Here is a 21,017-nt window from a genome sequence, read left to right on the forward strand (position 1 = left end):
CTGGGATTTGAACAGCAGCAGAAGAATCTGAATCAATACCCTTTCTGGTAGTCATAACTGTCAGGCTTAAAAGGACTACTGCAGATTGAAGTCAGCAGCTAATACACAACACTCGAATAAAGTAGTGAACAATTTATTTTCCATTTACAAACAATACAGTTAAACAACAAATGAGGAAAGTAATAATAATTAAAAAAAGGAACCAATACAGAAAACGGATGGCGAGGTGTTGTAAATAAACCCTAAAGAGAGACGGCTGAAAAGTGGGGGGTGCATGGAGTGCGTTTGTCTGTCTGAAGGTGTTCAATACGCGGCTGGTGATCGCTGCGTATTTAAGACACTTGTTGGGTGTTTTCTCTTAGTCACACACAAAACAAAACGCTAATCCACACAAATCAGTTGAAACTATACAAAAATAACACAAAAATAACCAAGGAGGGGTAAAAAGGAGCACCTAAAAAGTCAAGCTAACTCAGAATGTACTGCAGGGAAGGGGGTTGAAGGAAGCAATCAAAATCCATTGTGAGAGTTTAGCACCAGCACTGTACCCATCTATGGCAGACGGCTGATAAATACTATTTTTTATATCTCTATTATTGTTTTCTTAATTGATACAGGGTATATACAGATTAGACTGATCAATACCTACATTTACAGCACTGTAAAATGACATTTTGAAAAACAAATGTTCCCGTACAGCAGATGTCAACATCTTCTCAGAATTCCAACCCAGAATTTAACGGGTGTAATTCCAATGGCAGCAAAAGTATCTGATCTATAACATTGCTGTACATCGGTTAAAAGTTCATTCTAAAGGTAAAGAGGATAAAATTAAAATTGCAGTTGCTTTATTATACACACACAAAATAAAAATGATATTTCCTATCGTGGGTAAATGCCATTTTGTGAAACTGCAAAAACGATGCAGAGGGCTAATCAGAGATGCCCCTAGTTTCAAATTTGGGATTTCTGTAGGACAGCTGTAGGCATGTTTTTTATGCTTAACATAAAATAGTACAAGCAACTTAAATACTGGTATAGAAGCCTGTAGTGTTCTTTTACATAAAAATTGGTGAACAAAAAAAACAATATTAACAATATAGGCTGTAAAGTAAAAGTATTATGATCCGGGCAAAGCGGAAGGCAAATTATTTAGAACATTCATCAATTGATTTTGGTGTAAGTAAATGGTGGCAGCAATGGTTGCTGTATATACTGAGGGACACCATGACTGCACTGGGGCTGAGGAGAAACACAAAACCACCCCCGACATAGGCATGACGTTGCTTCAAAAATCAAGCTATGTTGTGTGCCCTACAGGTTTAATCTACAAAGAAGTGGAAATCAAGTGTGATTTCATACAAAGTATGTCCATATGGCTAATAATTAAAAGCACCCCAACACAAGCAGCAGCGACCGATCTTAACTTTGGCGCTTGTGGAAGGACGCACCCATGTGGGTCTCGTGGATCTAAGCCTCACAGATGTCAACCACAATTTCGACTGTCAAGGGATGAGGACAGAATTGCTCCAGAGACTGAGAACATGCGAAAACCTCACGAGGAACAGATTGCAGCACCATTGTTAGAAGCTTTGCACATGTAAAAAGGGATTAAATTACAATACTTGATCATGGTTGAAAAAACTTGAAAAGTTTATTGTAACCCTAGGGATGAGGATGGTTTTACATGGGTATGGTGCTGGGTTGAAAAATGAGGTAGCTCAAACCATAGTTTTCCAAAGGGTTACTTCAGGCCAACCAGAGGAATCCAGCACTACTGTATCGGATAGTTAATACACATTTCATGAGCAGACGGGTCATCTTCTTCTTCCCTGGCAACATTAAAACATCCTAACAAAAGCAGCTTGGCAACCACGGTTCCTGGAGAATCTCTCCCCCCTGTGTCAAATCACATATTTTGCAAAACAAAGAAACGAGGTACAATAGTAATAGGGAGACTAAGTAACACTGTAATAGTGGGCTATTGAGCAGTATATTGAAACCGAAAAACTATAAAAAGTCTCACACTGATGGGGCAATAAAGTGTCATTCAAACGGGGGGTGGGAACACTGCAGAGAGAGGATGCCTTAAGCCTGCATAGTTTTTACTCATCACCTAGACTTCACAGATGTGGAAAGAAAAGAAAAAAAAAAGGATCAGCAACAGATTAAAATGTGCTAACCGTTATACAACTGTAATATCACTCTGTGCAATGTTATTTTGTTAATGATTAACAGCTAATAGATTATCATTACAACAAATCCCTTGCCCCACAAAAAATAATTAAAAAAATATTGTGGTGTCCCGTTCTCTGGCACCAGATTTCTGCAAATTGATTTATGATGCAGGTCTTCATACTGTGTCCAGAAGAGATGACTGTTAAGACATCAGACCCACAAGCATCAACAGTCTTCGCATAAAAGGGAAAAAAAAAAAAAAGCATGGGTTTCTTCCAGATTGCAGTCATGTTTGAACGTAGTTGTGTTTAATTTAACCCATGCCGTTGTGCATGAATGATGATGAAGACCCAAGTTCCATGTACTGGTATCGTTTTTAGGGAAATTATCTGCCTTTAATGGATTTTCTGTATTATATATATATTTCTTTTTGTTTTGTTTTTATATATAGATCTCTATATCTGTCTAAAGCAAACCAGCAACCTAAAATAATTGCATGTCCCTGAATATGATCTTTTCTGGGGGGGTTTTTTTCCTTTATTTTTTTGGAGAAAGAAAAAAAAAATGTTAATGATTGCTGGGGGTTAAAACACACCTGCAATGATCAGTTAACCTTCTGCAAATTCCAGCATCAAACACAAAACACTGTACAATGATGGATCCCTGAATTATCTTGGCCGGGGATACGCTCTCTGAAGCATTGTCTGTGGTTGTCAGGAGTCGCCCCAGGATTAATCCTCGATGAAATCTCTGTCAATATCCATGTACGCCTCGTCGATGTAGCTTGCTATAGCACATAGTGAAGTCCGGTCTGGACTGAGAAGCACTGACACGGTCTCTTTCCAGTAACTGAAAGAAATGCAGGAGCTCTGAAAGCAAAGAGACAGTGTTGAAGCACTGAGACAGAGCATACATGACATTTTCAAAACAAGTCCAACACTAGAACACAAACACCTGCAAATTTCAGCGTTGTTTGCCAGAGGTTTATCACTTCTACCCAGTGGAAGCACAAAGCCCCGACATTGAAAGGGCCTTCAAAACAGGTTCCACCATATCATTGTTTCAGCTGTCAATGTGAATGCAGGGTAAATCACACAAGACCATGTGACTGATAATAATGCATAGTTAAACGGTTTAGTTTTGGCATCCTATGGAAATGATCATGTCTCTGAGACGGAGGACTGGCCTATGAGGACTCACATTCTCTAGGCAGGTGCTGTCCTTGTCCTTGTTGAGGTAATGTTGCTGCCAGAAGCGGAGGAGGTTGTGGAAGTTGTTGAGCAGGCAACCAGGGTACTTCTCCGCGTACTCCTTCTCCCTCAGTGCGTTCAGGTAGAAGGGAAGCTTGCCTTTCCTCCGTGCCAGCATCAGGATAACAAGGCTAGTGTTTAAACAGCTGACATTCTCCTGCAAGTCAACGGGTCCAAAATCAGAGCATCCGAGATTAACATCCAACTGTCACGATTAACTAACGTGTCTCAGACGCCTCATTGTCTAGATGTACCTTGGAGGTATTTTACACAGATAAGCATCTGCTAATCAAACGTATGAGATATCCAGTAGTATATCAAAGAAGTATACTGAACATTATTACAATAACTACATGGTCAATTATATTTTTAATTCATTTCTAAAGATTTTTTTAAGGAAACTATGTATTTAACCTTACCAAAATACCCCAAAAATAAGCTATTTTACAAAGGAAAAAAACAATACCTGCCACTGAAATAGAAGTCATTCCTTCAAGCCTAGCATACAAACAGCTAGATATCTATTGAAATGTGGGTAAAAAACGATTTCAAAGAGGGCTTGCCTGTGTGAGCGTCTGTACATTGATGATATTAATCAGTCGGAAGAGAAAGGACAGTCTGTTCTCCACACGAGACATGTACGACAGCAGGCAACACTCGGAGAGCACTTCAACAACTAGTTAAAAAATAAACAAACAGGACAATCATACATTGACTCCCTAAAGTTTTGCAAGAAAAAAAAAATATACATATTTGTTTTGCATCTGAAATGGTACATCTCCCCCCCCAAAAGGATCTAACAGCGGCCTCTTAACTCTCTCTTCAGTCGAATCAATGTACCTTTCACATCTTCGGTTTGGTTCTCGAATCTGTCGAGGGACAAAACAATGCAGCGCACAAGCATGTTCGAGTCCACCAAGGAACTGTTGATCTGAGTCAAGAAGATCTGAAACTGAACAGGGTGGAGGGGAAAAAACGAGTTTAATAAAACATTAACAAAGTGGTTCCCCTGAGGATTGATTGACATTTTATATTTTTTCTTAAATCACAATACATTAAGTTGTTTCTGATCTTATTGTAAGTTTTCAACCTCAAATAAAAAGCCGATTCCCAGGACATCACAGTAAAACTGTTTCTGATTGGTGCTTACCTTCTCCTCTGTGTTAACATATTTATTAAACCTCTTGAAGGCGTCGATGTTGAACTTCATGAGCTCTCCTAACAGGTCAAAGTAACTCTGTAATACATCCCTGGACTTGCACCCGCTGTCAATGATGCAAAACAGAATGTGCTGTACAAAGAAAAATACATACAGCACATATTAGAATCGGCATGTATGTCAACACACCCATTATGATCCTCAAACCTCTCGCAAATGGAAGCAGTACTATATATAGTCTAAGAAGAAAATAAAGAGAAACAGGATTGTGTATATATTGTATTGATTTGTATGGCTCTACCTCCAACAGTCCCCTTTTGAGCAGAAACATCTGGTCCGCGTAGGATGTCGCTCCTCGCAAAAAGCTCTCCACGGCTCTCGCCTGCCAGAACCTGCACACGGAGAAAACAAATTAACACCAACCACCGAGGATGGCGGCATGTACCCAGCTGGGCTGCAATCTGCCCGTTCTTCAAACCCATCTCTGTGGAGCAACAATCAGAGTGGAATAAAACGCATGCAAAAAACTCCAGTTTTGCTGTACCATGATACCTGTACCATGTACTTTTGGCAGTAGTCCACAAAGGTGTCTGATGTACCAGCAATGATTATTGTACATTTTTAATAAACTAAGGTTTTCAGGAGAAAAAGAGAGCCAAAAAAATGTTAATTCTCAAAAACATTTTTAATTCCGATAATGAACTGAAAAAAAAAGATGTTAGTCACTCTCATGCACAAACGTGCAGTGTAAGTTCGACCAATTTGATTTTAAGTTATTAATGTGTATGCAAATGAGGAGCATTCCAACAACATAACAGACATACAAGGATGGCAAACACCCCCCAAAAAATATGCGATTCAAGTTGTGAGTTCAAGTTAACAAACTAAGAACAGACAAATAGCTAATAAAAGATAGGAAAAAGGAAAGGAAGCTGAAATGATTTCAGAGGAAATCTGACTTTCCTCTAAAATAACCTGAGAAATGGGAACTTAACACTTTCCACAGTTGCACTTTCAAATCCGTTAAGGCGGAACTGCGCCTCTGACACAGGGGTGTAGTGGAGCCGGGCGGAGCGGCGCCACTTTCAACTCCATGCTTTTCAATTCAAAATATTTACCATTATTAATAAATGTATTTAAAACATTTTCTTGCGCGGTGTATTTGTATGAAATATGACGAGAATAAGTAAAAAAAGGCTGATTATTAACAAGTCGTATAAAAACTACGTGCAGTACCCGCTCCTTTTTATTCCACAACTACACCACATATTTTGGTGAAACAATAATTCATGACTTGATCAGTCACTGTTTGATCATGATGATAACTGTTCATTCCATCCACGGAAAGCAAAGTACATTTTACCTTTCATCCAAAATTGCCAAGCACGAATTATGTGGGCATCTCGTGGGATAAAATGTGAATTATGTTCAAGAAATTTGAATTATATTTACGAAATGTGCAGTTCGATGGACAAAATAGTCATTATGTGGACAAATGCATTTCGTGGATGAGGAGATGCATTTTAAATACTTTCGTATGTCACCACATCATTTCTCTGACCAGCTGCAGTGCCTACAGACAGACAATGTACACCAGTCACCCCAGCACTGAGCGATTGCCGAGGCTCTTAGAATATCTCTGCTCAGCCAATCAGCGCTGGCTTGACGTGCAGGACGCACGCGCTGTTGATCTCGGGGGAGTGGCGTCGGCTCCTCTGCGAGCCTCTGCGGGCTGTGCTTACCCAGAAACCCCTGCTCTGTGTCGCTACGCAGAGACACATACGTGTACCTACGCAGAAGTATAAATCGGCCTTCACTTTACCTTTAAATCTTGCACTTCTATAATGCGGTCATTTAAGCATATATAAGATTAATACTGTTTATATTTAGAATGGGCGTGCTTTGTCGTTCTTCCTTTTTACATCATTAAGGCCGTGTGTCCACCAAAGCATTTTTTTCCTGAGGTCGGCATATTTTTTCAATTGTTTGCAATGGGAGCGTCTTTTTCATGTTGAGCACTGGGCGTTTTTTTCTGGTCACCGAGAGTTGAAAAATGTTCAACTTTTGGTAAAACGCAGCACTCGTTACTGTCACTTTTTACCCAGCCGTCCAATCACAGTGGAGGAGTGGCGGGACAAATACCACACTGACCGTCCATCCTCTCTCTCTACGCGTATCAGCCTTCCCTCTACCTTGTGCCGACATTGTACATTCAGTATTTGTTAGCGACACAAACTATCTGCGACATTAGGTACATGAGTTCTGCGTATATTCCGTATCATAATGTGCTTCTTCTTGAGCCACTCCTTTGTTGCCTTGGCTGTGTGTTTTAGGTCATTGTCATGCTGGAATACCCATCCATGACCCATTTTCAATGCCCTGGCTGAGGGAAGGAGGTTCTCACCCAAGATTTGACGGTACATGGCCCCGTCCATCGTCCCTTTGATGCGGTGCAGTTATCCTGTCCCCTTAGCAGAAAAACACCACCAAAGCAAAATGTTTCCACCTCCATGTTTGACGGTGGGGATGGTGTTCTTCGGGTCATTCCTCCTCCTCCAAACACGGCGAGCTGAGTTGATGCCAAAGAGCTCGATTTTGGTCTCATCTGACCACAACACTTTCACCCAGTTCTCTGAATCATTCAGATGTTCATTGGCAAACTTCAGACGGGCCTGTACATGTGCTTTCTTGAGCAGGGGGACCTTGCGGGCGCTGCAGGATTTCAGTCCTTCACGGCATAGTGTGTTACCAATTGTTTTCTTTGTGACTATGGTCCCAGCTGCCTTGAGATCAATAACAAGATCCTCCCGTGTAGTTCTGGGCTGATTCCTCACCGTTCTCATGATTATTGAAACTCCACGAGGTGAGATCTTACACAACACTTGAGCTGTAATGTTGCATTCTGCATATATTTACCATGATAGCCTGCATGTGGCAATTTTTAGTTTTGCCTATTTAATGATTAAATAAAGACTTGTTGTTTAAGTGTCTTTGGTCTTATTTTGTAGCTTGGATTGGATTGGATAAAAACAAGAACTAGAGATATATATCGTGTATCGCCCCAACTTAAAAAAATAGAGATATAATTTTTAAGTCATATCGTCCAGCCCTAATGTGAGGCTACATTTTCCATGATGAACCTTAGAAGTCGTCTTGGAAACTAGAGTCTGCAGGACTGTGTGGATTGCCACTACATCGATTAAGCCTAATTACAAGCAACTTTAGACAAAACTAAAGCAGCCATGGGTGTCATTGGAAAAATAAGGTATTGCCAATTTCTCATTTAATCAACATCTGCATCTGATGTATGAACAGTTTGGGTCCTCAATATAGCCTAAAAATAACGGTTTACAACAGGTCAATATCATATCAAGTGGAATGCCCGCTGAAATAGCCAAATTTGTGCGCACACATGGAAAAAATATATTGCGGACCACTGCTAGAAGGGCATTAGGAGAGGGGGGGGGGGCGATGTTTTACCTGAAGGAGGAGTCAGCAGGTTCCCTCTTCATGACGGTCAGTAACCTCGTTAAGAGACCTTTCTTTCCATCACACACCAGACTCCTGTTTGAAAAAGGGAATTGAAAAAACAGTCTTTAATACAGCAGGATGTTTCGTGTGAAGCCATTTCAAACTCAAAACCAAGGACAACTCAGTCAACTTATTTTAAACGCTTGACTTCAGGGCAACCTTATTAACCTTATTTTGTCAACTTTAGATGTCTAAAAGAAAACATTGAACCTCATTTCAAATGGAGGGTTGTCAGTCAATGATGCCTTTTTTCTATAATGTTACACTCTTTATGCATGCAGGGAAAACTGCACTAAAAAACAAACAAAAAAAAGTTTTCAGGGAGTGACGTTAGAAATCAAATTCAACTTCACGGCGAAAGATCAAAGATATATATTTTTTTATTCCACATCAAATCTTACAAACACCGGCATCATAAAGCAATGAACATACACACAATGCATCTTTGTCACCACTCCCACCGGAAGCATCTGATCCTACCTGTCTGTATTGACCAGTGCTTCTACCTCTGGGATATTGGCCTTTAGAGAGATGGCACTGAGCTCATTCAGCTCCTGACTATTCAGCAGCAGGTACTTGTTCCTACAAAGCAAACAGAGAATAGTTTGTTGGACTGATTGCTAGATTTATATACATACAAGACAATTAACGTGTTGAATAAATATATTTGTTATACTGCCTGTATCTTTCTCATTCATTTAAATCCAGTTTGACATAGCTCCACATTCTAATGAGTCAGCACTATAATGAATAGAATGAGCTTGAGTTCTCATAAGGCTCAACGAACAGCCATTCCACATTACAGTTTCCATGCTGTCATCCAGTATATACTTACTCGTGATGGTCACTGAAGCTCTGGAGCAGTCTCAGGAACTGGATTTTGAAGGAAATTTCCTATAGCAACATGAAGAAAACACATGGGAATAGAATTAATGAAAGTAAGTATTTAGGCATGGATCTTGAACTAGTACTACAGTGAGGGAAAAAAGTATTTGATCCCCTGCTGATTTTGTACGTTTGCCCACTGACAAAGAAATGATCAGTCTATCATTTTAATGGTAGGTGTATTTTAACAGTGAGAGACAGAATAACAACAAAAAAATCCAGAAAAACGCATTTCAAAAAAGTTATACATTGATTTGCATGTTAATGAGGGAAATAAGTATTTGATCCCCTATCAATCAGCAAGATTTCTGGCTCCCAGGTGTCTTTTATACAGGTAACGAGCTGAGATTAGGAGCACTCTCTTAAAGGGAGTGCTCCTAATCTCAGCTCGTTACCTGTATAAAAGACACCTGTCCACAGAAGCAATCAATCAATCAGATTCCAAACTCTCCACCATGGCCAAGACCAAAGAGCTGTCCAAGGATGTCAGGGACAAGATTGTAGACCTACACAAGGCTGGAATGGGCTACAAGACCATCGCCAAGCAGCTTGGTGAGAAGGTGACAACAGCTGGTGCGATTATTCGCAAATGGAAGAAACACATTATAACTGTCAGTCTCCCTCGGTCTGGGGCTCCATGCAAGATCTCACGTCGTGGAGTTTCAATGATCATGAGAACGGTGAGGAATCAGCCCAGAACTACACGGGAGGATCTTGTTAATGATCTCAAGGCAGCTGGGACCATAGTCACCAAGAAAACAATTGGTAACACACTACGCCGTGAAGGACTGAAATCCTGCAACGCCTGCAAGGCCCCCCTGCTCAAGAAAGCACATGTACAGGCCCGTCTGAAGTTTGCCAACATCTGAATGATTCAGAGGAGAACTAGGTGAAAGTGTTGTGGTCAGATGAGACCAAAATCGAGCTCTTTGGCATCAACTCAACTCGCCGTGTTTGGAGGAGGAGGAATGACCCGAAGAACACCATCCCCACCGTCAAACATGGAGGTGGAAACATTATGCTTTGGGGGTGTTTTTCTGCTAAGGGGACAGGACAACTGCACCGCATCAAAGGGACGATGGATGGGGCCATGTACCATCAAATCTTGGGTGAGAACCTCCTTCCCTCAGCCAGGGCATTGAAAATGGGTCGTGGATGGTATTCCAGCATGACAATGACCAAAAACACACAGCCAAGGCAACAAAGGAGGGCCCAAGAAGAAGCACATTAAGGTCCTGGAGTGGCCTAGCCAGTCTCCAGACCTTAATCCCATAGAAAACCTGTGGAGGGAGCTGAAGGTTCGAATTGCCAAACGTCAGCCTCGAAACCTTAATGACTTGGAGAGGATCTGCAAAGAGGAGTGGGACAAAATCCCTCCTGAGATGTGTGCAAACCTAATGGCCAACTACAAGAAACGTCTGACCTCTGTGATTGCCAACAAGGGTTTTGCCACCAAGTACTAAGTCGAAGGGATCAAATACTTATTTCCCTTATTAACATGCAAATCAATTTATAACTTTTTTTAAATGCATTTTTCTGGATTTTTTTGTTGTTATTCTGTCTCTCACTGTTAAAATACACCTACCATTCAAATTATAGACTGATCATTTCTTTGTCAGTGGGCAAACGTACAAAATCAGCAGGGGATCAAATACTTTTTTCCCCCACTGTATATAAATAAAATGCACACATTTAAAAATGTTGTACTTACAGGACTACAGTCACAGTTCTGGTTTTGACCATGGAGAACATGGTTTGAAGTGTGTTTCCTCCAGATGAGTTTATCGAAGAGATTGTTGAGGCCTGGGATCAGTCTAAACTCAGCCAACATTTTGTGTACCTGTGTGAATAAATGGAGTCCATCGATTAACATAAGAAAATTAATACAAATATTTCTAACAACCAGAATGCCAATTAAAAGGAGCAAAACATTTTATAAAAGATACTCTCAACAAGTGTAAGCAATATGTTAATACTGCCTGATATGTAGCAAAATGTGCATTATTGTAATGGACAAAACCAGACAATTGCACTGGGTGAAGCACATATGGTCAAAATTACAGCAAGAGCTTATACTAAACACATCATGAAAATGCACTGTCACAGTACTTCCACTAACTCTGATGTCAAGGACAGAGATGAGCTCTTGATGCCAGTGTCAGGCAGTAGCCACTCACCTGGTTCCTCTGTCTCCCCATGAGGAGCACACACAGCACGTAGAGCACTTCCACCTTGTACATGATCTCGTGTACGATCTTCATGGACTGGGGCAGCCTGTGCCTCAGGGGACTGGTGGCTAAAGTGCTCTCATCAGAGGATTCTGGGAAGACAAGAAAGCACGAGTGTTCAAATTAAAAAGTCACATTCAGAAAGGGGGAGGAGACAATACTTATCTAAACCTGCACCTTCAAATTAAGACTTTGATTAAAAACAAGGTAGTCATCTTGTACATAAGTCATTTTAGCTCTATTCCCTTTCAACTGCCTTTTTGAAGAAACCCCCAAAATTCTGACCCTGCAATAAAGAGAGGGGTGTCACCTGTGCTGCTGTGCTCCGCCTCCTCGCTGGCCATCTGCATGAGGGCGTCCAGCACAAGTGCGTTGTCCAGCCAGGTGTACCAGTCCTCCAGCTCCTGCAGGAAGTTGGACGTGCCCGTGGCCTCAGACACCTTTCGGGTGGCCAGCTTACACAACCTCTCAATGAAGCCGGGGATGTTCAGCAGGGTGACTGCAAAATCACAGAAGGACACGTTTAAATTGTGCTCTCCTGCAACAGCCATGAGAAGTCTCACACAGAAGAGATTACGGATTTACAAATAAATAAATCCTAGTGAATATTTTAAACTAGGGCTGGGCGATATGACTTAAAAATAATATCTCTATATTTTTAGAAGTTTGGGCGATGCACGATATATATCTCGATATTTCTTGTTTTTATCCAATCAAGCCACAAAATAAGACCAAAGACATTCAAACTACAAGTATTTCATTAATCCTCCAATAAGCAAAACTAACAAATACTACATGCAGGCTGTCATGGTAAATATATGCAGAATGCAACACATTACAGGGCAAGTGTTACTATTACGTGTGTTGTTATGGGATATATACATATATATACACACACACACATATATACATAAGTTTAAAAATAGCTGGCGTTACAATAGTTTTAATAAATCTTAAATGCTGGGTGCCTTATCCCAGGGATTTTATATAGAACAATTATCCGGTCAAGGAAGGAAGGACAGCAGCTCCCGTCTAAAAACAGTCCATATTCACCGATGTCTCAAATTATTTTGAAGAGAAAAAGTGAACATCATAATGCTTACGCGTTTCGACTTATCTTCCTCAGAGCAAAAATATACGTATACAAATTATGATTTAATGTCACATAACAATAACACAAGTAATAGTAATCATGCAACATGCGCTGTAAAATGGTACAGATTCAGGAAGATTTACCACAGCCAGGTTTATAGTGGCGCATTAACATCTGCTAGACAGAGACATTTCTTTCTGACTGTCGCGTCTCAAATTCTACTTACAAGTAAAGCACGTTGTTAATACAAAATAGTTATAATAATAGTAATAATAATAATAATACTGTTGAACCACTTCACCATCTTAAAAAAATAATAATTATACTTTCCTTCATGTGTTTGCATTGCTTTCCAATTCATTAAAATGCAAACAAACGTTTATTAATTTATACAAATTATTTCAATCTAAATTAGCGGGGGTGGGGGGTGCTTTGCAGATCGAGTTTAGCCCGGCGACGAGAGCGGGGCGGACTGTGTGCGCTTGTGCATTAAAGTATCTCTTGGATATGTTGGTTATTGTGCGTCACTTCACTCTCCTCAGTGTCCGTCTGTGTTTCTGATGCACATTTCTTGCCGCATCCGACACGAGTGGAAGAACCGTGAAGAACGCAAAGCGTCCTAATGACGAAAAATACCACCGTAAAGATTGCAATTTGCGACACCACGATATAAACGATATAGCATAATATGAAATGATAGACGTTTTTCTATCATCATATGATATTTATCGTCATATCGCACAGCCCTATTTTAAACTAAAACAAGAATCAAACACGGTGGTGAATATCAGGCAAACTATAACCCAACAATGACAGAGGAATAAGATTTGTACTCTGGTCACACATTACTGAACTAAATAATTTTCAAGGACACTAAATGCATAAAATAGCACATGACTAAGCACGTCACCAAGTAAACTGATAATGCATATTTATTCAATTTGAATTACATGTGAAAGTAGACTTATTAAATCATTTCAATATCTCACGCTCTCTCTCCTACCTTGGTTGACCTCAGCCCGGGAGGGGTTTGAGTTCTTCTGCTGTGCGTTCTTGGCGAGGAGAGTGTGTTTATCGTCGTTGCCGATGTCGGGCTCAGAGATGGTGACAGAGAGAATCCGGCAGAAGTTGGCGAGCTGCTGCTGGTCAAAGCTCTGGACCAAACTGGGCAGATTGGGAATGTCCTCCAACTGGATCATCTCCTTCATCGGGATACGAGCCAACAAAACAAATGTGGCATCAATCGGTCAAAGCACAACTCAAAACGCTCAGCTATCTTGCAGAATGTTTTGCATGTACAACTATAGTAGCCTAAGTTGGCCAAACTGCAATGACGAACCACAATTTCTCATTACTCTCTCAAGAGGACTTCCAGAACTTCCAAAAACATGTACATATGGAATAACGGAGAAGGATAAACCAAAGGATCTGGAACCAGTTACTCCACAGCAGATAGATCGGCAAGATGTAATTTAATTCTAATATGTCAAAACATAGCTCTTCATAAGCAAGTCTACATGTATCCATTTTATAAATCACTGCTACTGCACTTCCACCAACCTTTTTAACTCCTAGAATGTCCTCAATTAATGTGGCAGTTTGTAGAAATGTCTTCTTATTTGTCATCAGCGTAAACAGAAACAGGACAAAGTCATTCCTGGCAGCAAGGCTCTTTGTGACCCCCTCAGTCTAAAACAAACAAGAAATACAAATTTTAATTTGTGATTTTTGTTCTTCAGGTGTCTGTGCAGTACTAAGTACTCAAGAAGCTATCATGAATTCTTAAGTGCTATTTTAAACTTGTAAGAAGCGGTCAGATGTGTATACATTAATTAGCACAGATTTTTAACCGCTGATATTACTTAGGGTGTGATTCTTTTAAGTATTCTCAATATGTACCGTGGGAATAAAAATCTACTTGACAGGATCTTTGGAAGGCATACTTACACATATACAGCAGTTGTACAAAACACTTAAACAGTCCTTAACAAGGTCATCACTCACTGCAATCAAATCAAATTGGCTTATATTAGTAAGCAGATAAATACATCCTAGAACAATATCAAGACATGTAAGAATATTTTAAGCTTAATATTATTTTCAGATCAACAAATCATAAAGCAAGGAGCACCCGTTACTAATAAATATCCATTTTGAATATTACTATAAAATCTCTATATACAAAGGTTAAACCAACATCCAATTTCTCATCATCCATTGGATTTAATAAAACACATATGTACACACACACATCCATCTATACTTACTTTTCGGTTTCTTTTTCTGTGTTGTCAATGTGGGTCTCATTAAAATTTCTACTAGCAACTGTGATTGAGAGAAATTGAAATAAATGGTCAAATATGGTCAAAACATGAAGTACACAGATTGTGCACATTAAAAAACCTACAAGAAAAAAAAAAGCTTACATCAACTCCCCCAAACAGATCAAAAGTATACGTGTTTGGGAAGGTGGATTCTTGCGCAGTCTTTCGGTCTTCTGTTACAAATGTCATGGCCTCCATTGACAACAAGGACGACATTTCCTGCAAAACACAACACATGCGTCTCACTGAAAAGCTTGTAAAGACAAATGTTTGTGTGAATCACAAAAGATGACAGATACCACAATATATGTGTGTATATTATACTGAAAGCAGATGGAGTATTAGCATTTATCCAAAACAAAAATGAGAGAACTAAAATGATAAATACAGCATCTTAAGGGTCAGAAAAGCTGTTTAACATAATCCCCTAATGACAGGAGCAGAGGGCAAAGTATGATACAGTACCTTCAGTACACCATGGGTCTGCGAGAGGTCGCTGTTGGGGTGACTGCTTTCATAAAGTTTCTGCAGCAGAATCGGGATACCATGCCATCTGGCTCGCTTGTCCCTCTCATGTAGCAAAGCATCAGGAATCTGAAACAATGCCATAAAGTATTCATGAGCTCAATTGGTATACTTGGTTAAAAACTGAAAGTCTGTTTACTTAATATACACCTGTTGTGTTATACTGTACTTCTGAAATAATGTACTACAATCAAACTCACAGCTTGAAGCGTATAGTAAAGATGCCAAATTTACATCAACATAATTACCACTGCAGTGTACACTGTTTGGAGTTTGTGACAAGTGCCCTTCTGGATGCTCAAGAGTGATTTAATAGATCTTAGGTTTCATTTGCATCTTCAGTTAGTAAACAATCACTGCAAGTATGAATACTGTGTTCAGACAAAATGCTAATCAAAGACCCACTGTGACTGCAGAAAAACAGGAATTCAATTACTTTGCTCAAGAGTATAAAAAAAGTAGGGAAAGTGACCCATTACATTTGACATGTTTTCTTATAAATGTGAATTTGTTATCAATAAACTGGGTATTAAATCAAAGATTAATCTCTCATCAAAACACTTGTGGTAGATTTTGTTACCCTTTAAGCCAAGTGTCCCAAATAAGCCCATAAGAGTTTTAACAGTAAATACTTCAAATTGTATTGATTAAGCAATATTTTATAGATTACTGAAATAATCAACCTAACCAATGAAAAGAGACCAATTTGTTGCACTTGTAGAGGCAGTTTGCTCTGCTGGTGTGCTGGTTGTTGGGGATGAGGACGGGGCTGGGGCTGTAAGGGCTGTGGAAGTCTGCATAGGTGCTTCAGAAAAAGGAGCATGACTTGTGGACACTTGTCTGTCCACCCGGCTCTGGCTCACATGGAATATTCCAGTGCTCTCAATGGCACTGATGGCTTGACAGCAGTGGAAAGCACATCAAGTTTCGCAGGGAATTCCTCCTTTCAAATTTTGTCTCTGCTAACACGGGAATGGCAGCACAGTTCTTTCCTCCATTACCTTTTGACTAGAGATGCATCGATCGGTATTGGGAAAATTGCTTTAAAATGGCAGATATTTCTGTCTGATGGTATGGCTTTTATTGCATCTAACTAAGCATCCGATTTGTTCTATTCTACTCGTGTACTTTTAACAAAATATGAATGACACACACAAACTGCAATGCAGCCACCCCCTCCACCACCATCTCATTCTATAGGTCAATAACTAATAGGAAAATACCAGTATTGGTATCGGCTGATCTTGTTATATGAATATCGGCCCAGAATTTTAATATCGATGCATCCCTACTTTTGACTTCACCAAATACTGTCTTGTCCAGTGGCTGGAGGATGTGGGAGAGGTGGCCTTGGTCACAAGAAATATCTTGAGGCATGACCATCAAAAATTAAAACTCTAGGCAGTCCCATGTCAGAGATCTTTGGCAAAAGCAGCTTCTCAAAATACTCTTGAAAATTATTCTTCTCTGTCCATCCGTGATCCGCACAAAATTCACAGCAAGCTTCTACCATGTTATTGCAGTGCATACAAGATCTTCTCTGCCTATCTATTTTGTCCCCATAATGAAAATAAGGTAAGTAGTTAAGTTCATGAATGAAGAGGATGTATTTTGAGTAATATTAATTAATTTAAGGCTTTTTTTTTTTTTGTAATATGAGGTACAATGGGTTCTGGGCTTAGTGGGCTTATTAAGAACAGTGGTCCATGGGAAATTAACCTCAAACTTTTGTAGAGTTAATGTAAACGTAATATCTTTATAAAAAATAACAAATTATTCTTCAAAACTTAGACCATGTTTATTATTGTTGGTAGAACAAATTCAATAATGATTCTGCTTTCAAGCAATGTGTTAATAGGCTTTTCAAGGGCACTGTTCCTTTTAAGCCCATATGACAAAAAAAAATTGAAGATTATAATAATTGATAGAACATTAAATAGTTTTATCTGAAGAAGCTTCTACAATGTTTTGATTTACTATGGTCATCAACCGTTTCAAAATTTTTGTTGTTCTACTGCATCTATCTGTGTGACCATCACTCTGACAGAGTCCTGTGCAAGCTCCGGAAACTCATGACATCTATATTTTCAAATACAAAAAGTGCTTTTAAATACCTTAAAAGGTTGCATTTCATGCATTAATCTCTTAATTGAATTACTTCTTATCAATATTCACCAAGTTTGGTCACCAAATTCCAGAAAAATTGATCCTTGGGAAGGCCCCTCATAAAGCAAAGTTTTGGGGTAACTTCTAAAAATGCTGCTGCACAGTGGCAGCACAAAGTCATACATAACAAAACATGCGATGGTCTCATGACAGTAACAACTTTGTGCATTTGCTCTGAAACAGATCATCCTTCTGTGTGTATATATATATATATACATACACACACACAATTGTTTCCAGAGCTGTATGTATGTTTGTATGCATGTACGTATATATATAAGAAGATAAGTCAGATTGAACAGACTGAACGGAACAGCCTGATGGTCTGACATACTGAATGATGCATTTATTTGAAAACAAACTAAAATGTTTTCAGAAATGCTTGTTTGAAATAAAACTGCAAAAAGCCCTTCAACAATTTGAAGCTCAAATTCAGGAAACCAAAAGAATACCATGAATGAGTAACTAACCAGGCATCATTTTAAGGGTAGCCGGGTGTAGGGTGAAGAAAGAGCCAACTGTAGGTGACATTTGAAGAGCATAATGACACCATGGCTGTGCTGAGGAGGATTCGCATGGCAACCCATCCAACCTCACACAAGGCAAAACCAGACATGATTGAGAGCATGTGCTCTGGAATTCAGAATGGAAATGGAAATTTAATTGCCTTGCTATCTACACAATGCATTGACTGGATTTTACACAAACCTTGTGGTCATCCAAGACACTGCCGAGGATACACAACCCAACTAAAGAGTCACGCCAAATGACTGGCTAAAAAAAAAAAAAAAGTCCCAAATGAAAACAATTCTTTCAGGAAACAATTACAGTGGAGTTATAACAGTGCCAGTGATAATAATGGGAATAATACAGTGTTAATCTTTCATAAGTAAATTCAGAGTGGAAAAATAAAATCTGATATATGCAAGAAGCAAACCTCAAACAATGGCAGGATTTACAGCCAAAAGTGTCAGAGCAGCAGTCTGGATTCAGAGCTACAGCTTTGCATTTAGCTTTTATCACTCATCTCATCATACCTGTATGTCATCATAGTGTAATATCAAAGCTAAAGTAAGGTCCTTTATTAGTCCAGGTTTTAACTATAACAATCACTGGAGTAAGAACAGTGTGTTCCTCCAGATCATAGTCCATCAATTCCCACTGATACATTCACTTCCATGAGCAGTTGTCGTTTCAATGTGGATTTCAACCCCTGGACAGTTTGCGTGCATACACCTTCCTCACACGTCACATGATCTTCCAAAAAAGAAAGTTAATTCCTACCTGTAACTCATAGTGAGTATGCAAAGGACAAGCCTGATAGCATTGTAATTTATTTATTTTAATGACAAAAACAAAAAGGCCCTTGGCTAACAAAAGTATTGAGCAGTGGATAAGATTAGAATATAACAGTCAGTTAGTTCATGTTATATGTTGTTTTTTTCATTATCATGATTTACACAACACATATCCATTGGATACCATTTCTTACACAATAATATAAATTACATGGTTTTAAACTACATTAAAGCCCCTTATCATAGGGTTTCCTACTAATCCACTTAGAAGCAGCACAGAACTGTACAATACTGTAATCAAAGCACTTCTGAAACTGTGCCAGAACACTGCTTTGACTGATGCACTAAGAAACTGCTAGTTGTCAATGGAAACAACAACAAACATTTAACTTGATAATATGCAATACACCATGGGTTTCAGAGTAAGGCCTTTTCTGTTTAGTTTTTCTTTATATTATCGTTAGCAAACATTCACACAGTGAGGAAGAAATACCAGAGGGAATATCTCTTGACATGTTTTTTTTTGTTTGTTTGTTTTTGCATTCTTTCAGTTATGATATTACTTTCTGTAATTCACATTTCTTTGAGAAGTATTAACATAATGGGGCAGAGAACAGAGGTCTTGCCATTAAATGTGATTTGTTCCTGCAGAATGCAAGGCACTAACCTCTGAATCAGTTTGCTTTGTTTGTAGTGTAGTGTCAGGATGGAAATGGTTTCTGGGCAGTGTATTAGAGGTTTTAGATGGATAGGAAATAAACTTGAATGTGTCTCCTTGGTGTCAGAGCACTACAGCAACGCTGAGCTGGATCTGTTCTGTAAATGTCCTCTTACTTCTTGTTTGCTGTTCATATTTAAAAATATATCTTCTGAACTTATATTTTCAGGTTGCATCAGCAAAACAAAGGGCATTAATACCAGCATTTATGGTGCAGACTGCTGAAATAATGGTTGCTGTGTGTAAACTCAGGGAGTTTAGTGATTCTGGATTTTCAATACAGCAACAATTAACTTTTTGGATAAAAAAAATATTATAAAACTGAATACCGATCTTACTTTGAGGTAATATTATTTGTGGTAGTATTATAATTATTATTATTATAGAGAGAACCCCATTACTAGCACCCCACAAATCAGTACTGAAATGAGAATGACAGCAATTAAGATAATTTATAATACATTTGAAGTCCAACATAAGCTTATTTGTCAAGCTTTACATACATGACAACACGTATAGTTACTGAAATACTCTACAATGTACAAGAAAAGATTGATAAAATGAAACATTTTAAACCGGTAAAAATCAATTGATGCGGGGGGGCGGGGGGTGACCAAAACTGTCAATGAAATGGATACCAATTCGATTTTAATGTGTGTTGCCATATTAGTATTTTATTTTGTTTAGTCAAGAGAACAATGCGGACTGATCAAAACACTTTCTGGAAAACGAATCGCTTTAAAATGTTTAAACAGGCCTTTTCCGGAGGGAACCGATAATGAATTGCACGGCCCACCGGTCATCGGTATCTGCGGGTTTAAATCCAAAATAAGCAATAATATGAAACCGAAAATAACACTTCTCGGACCTGGTTGCAAATATATCATCCAACCAAACACTTTAAATGCATATTTTAAATCCTCGATTGCAGTCTATAGCGATCGTAAACTTATCACTATCGATATAGTGACAGTTAGCGAACTCTTTAACAAAGACTATATAATATGACTAAAATATGTCACACATTGTTTAAGTATCGAGGTGTAATGCAAGCAGTAAATCACTGGTTATCTGAACCATACGGGAACTATTTTGTAACATATTGGAACGGTTTAATAACCCGATAATGGCGTTTGCCCAAACACCCCCTGCCGGGCGGTGGTAGCTTGATCTCGGGACAGACAGTTAACGCTAGTCCCGGGCTCCTTCCGGCCTTCGCTTCTTTTTTCAATATCTTAGGCAGACAACGGAGCGGTCCTCGCTTCTCTTACCTGCGTTCCGCGGCTCAGTCCCCGGCCGGTGATTTGGCCCTGTCTGATCCTCGTAAGGATATTCCCGTTTCGGCCCCTTCGGGTTCCCCCGGTCCGAGGGGACTCGGACCCCAACGACGTCGCCATTACTGCTTCTTCTTCCTGAACTGCTCTAAACAGGAAGCTGCGGGTCGTCCCCGAGATAAATTGAGACGCGCGTATGCAGCGCCCCCTGCCGAGAATCCGTGTGAACTGCAGGCTCAACATCTCGACGCACATCCCTACCCTACACATATTTTAATGTACCCTATTTTAAAATTGTGTCAATTTTAAGTAGTGCATAATACGTAATACTGACTTTGTTGGAAAGATTTTTTTGCATCATAGACCATTAGATATTTGTGTAATTTTC

At 39.3% G+C, this 21,017-nt stretch overlaps 1 protein-coding gene across 1 annotated transcript; it reads right to left on the bottom strand.

Moving 5' to 3' along the window:
- Positions 1 to 117: 117 nt before the first annotated feature.
- Positions 118 to 20,788, bottom strand: LOC136748580 (short transient receptor potential channel 4-associated protein). The gene is made up of 19 exons (XM_066702449.1): positions 20,627 to 20,788; positions 15,114 to 15,242; positions 14,751 to 14,867; positions 14,592 to 14,649; positions 14,272 to 14,327; positions 13,885 to 14,013; positions 13,328 to 13,526; positions 11,542 to 11,730; positions 11,181 to 11,323; positions 10,715 to 10,843; positions 8,954 to 9,012; positions 8,599 to 8,700; positions 8,068 to 8,151; positions 4,889 to 4,979; positions 4,579 to 4,719; positions 4,269 to 4,380; positions 3,992 to 4,104; positions 3,379 to 3,585; positions 118 to 3,047 (listed from the first exon to the last, which is right to left on the bottom strand). Exons 1-19 carry the CDS (start codon positions 20,750 to 20,752, stop codon positions 2,910 to 2,912), a joined length of 2,322 nt encoding a protein of 773 aa, XP_066558546.1. The 5' UTR covers positions 20,753 to 20,788; the 3' UTR covers positions 118 to 2,909.
- Between the last annotated feature and the right edge of the window lie 229 nt (positions 20,789 to 21,017).

This window comes from Amia ocellicauda, chromosome 4, assembly GCF_036373705.1.
Source record: "Amia ocellicauda isolate fAmiCal2 chromosome 4, fAmiCal2.hap1, whole genome shotgun sequence".
NCBI classification, from domain to species: Eukaryota; Metazoa; Chordata; class Actinopteri; order Amiiformes; family Amiidae; genus Amia; species Amia ocellicauda.

Excerpts from the sequence above, each read along its gene's own strand:
- LOC136748580 (XM_066702449.1), bottom strand. The coding sequence starts at position 20,752 with ATGGCGACGTCGTTGGGGTCCGAGTCCCCTCGGACCGGGGGAACCCGA. Across the intron at positions 14,650-14,750 it reads ATCTGTTTGGGGGAGTTGAT|TTGCTAGTAGAAATTTTAAT; the intron begins GTAAGCTTTTTT and ends TCTCAATCACAG. Across the intron at positions 14,014-14,271 it reads TGTACAACTGCTGTATATGT|ACTGAGGGGGTCACAAAGAG; the intron begins GTAAGTATGCCT and ends TGTTTGTTTTAG.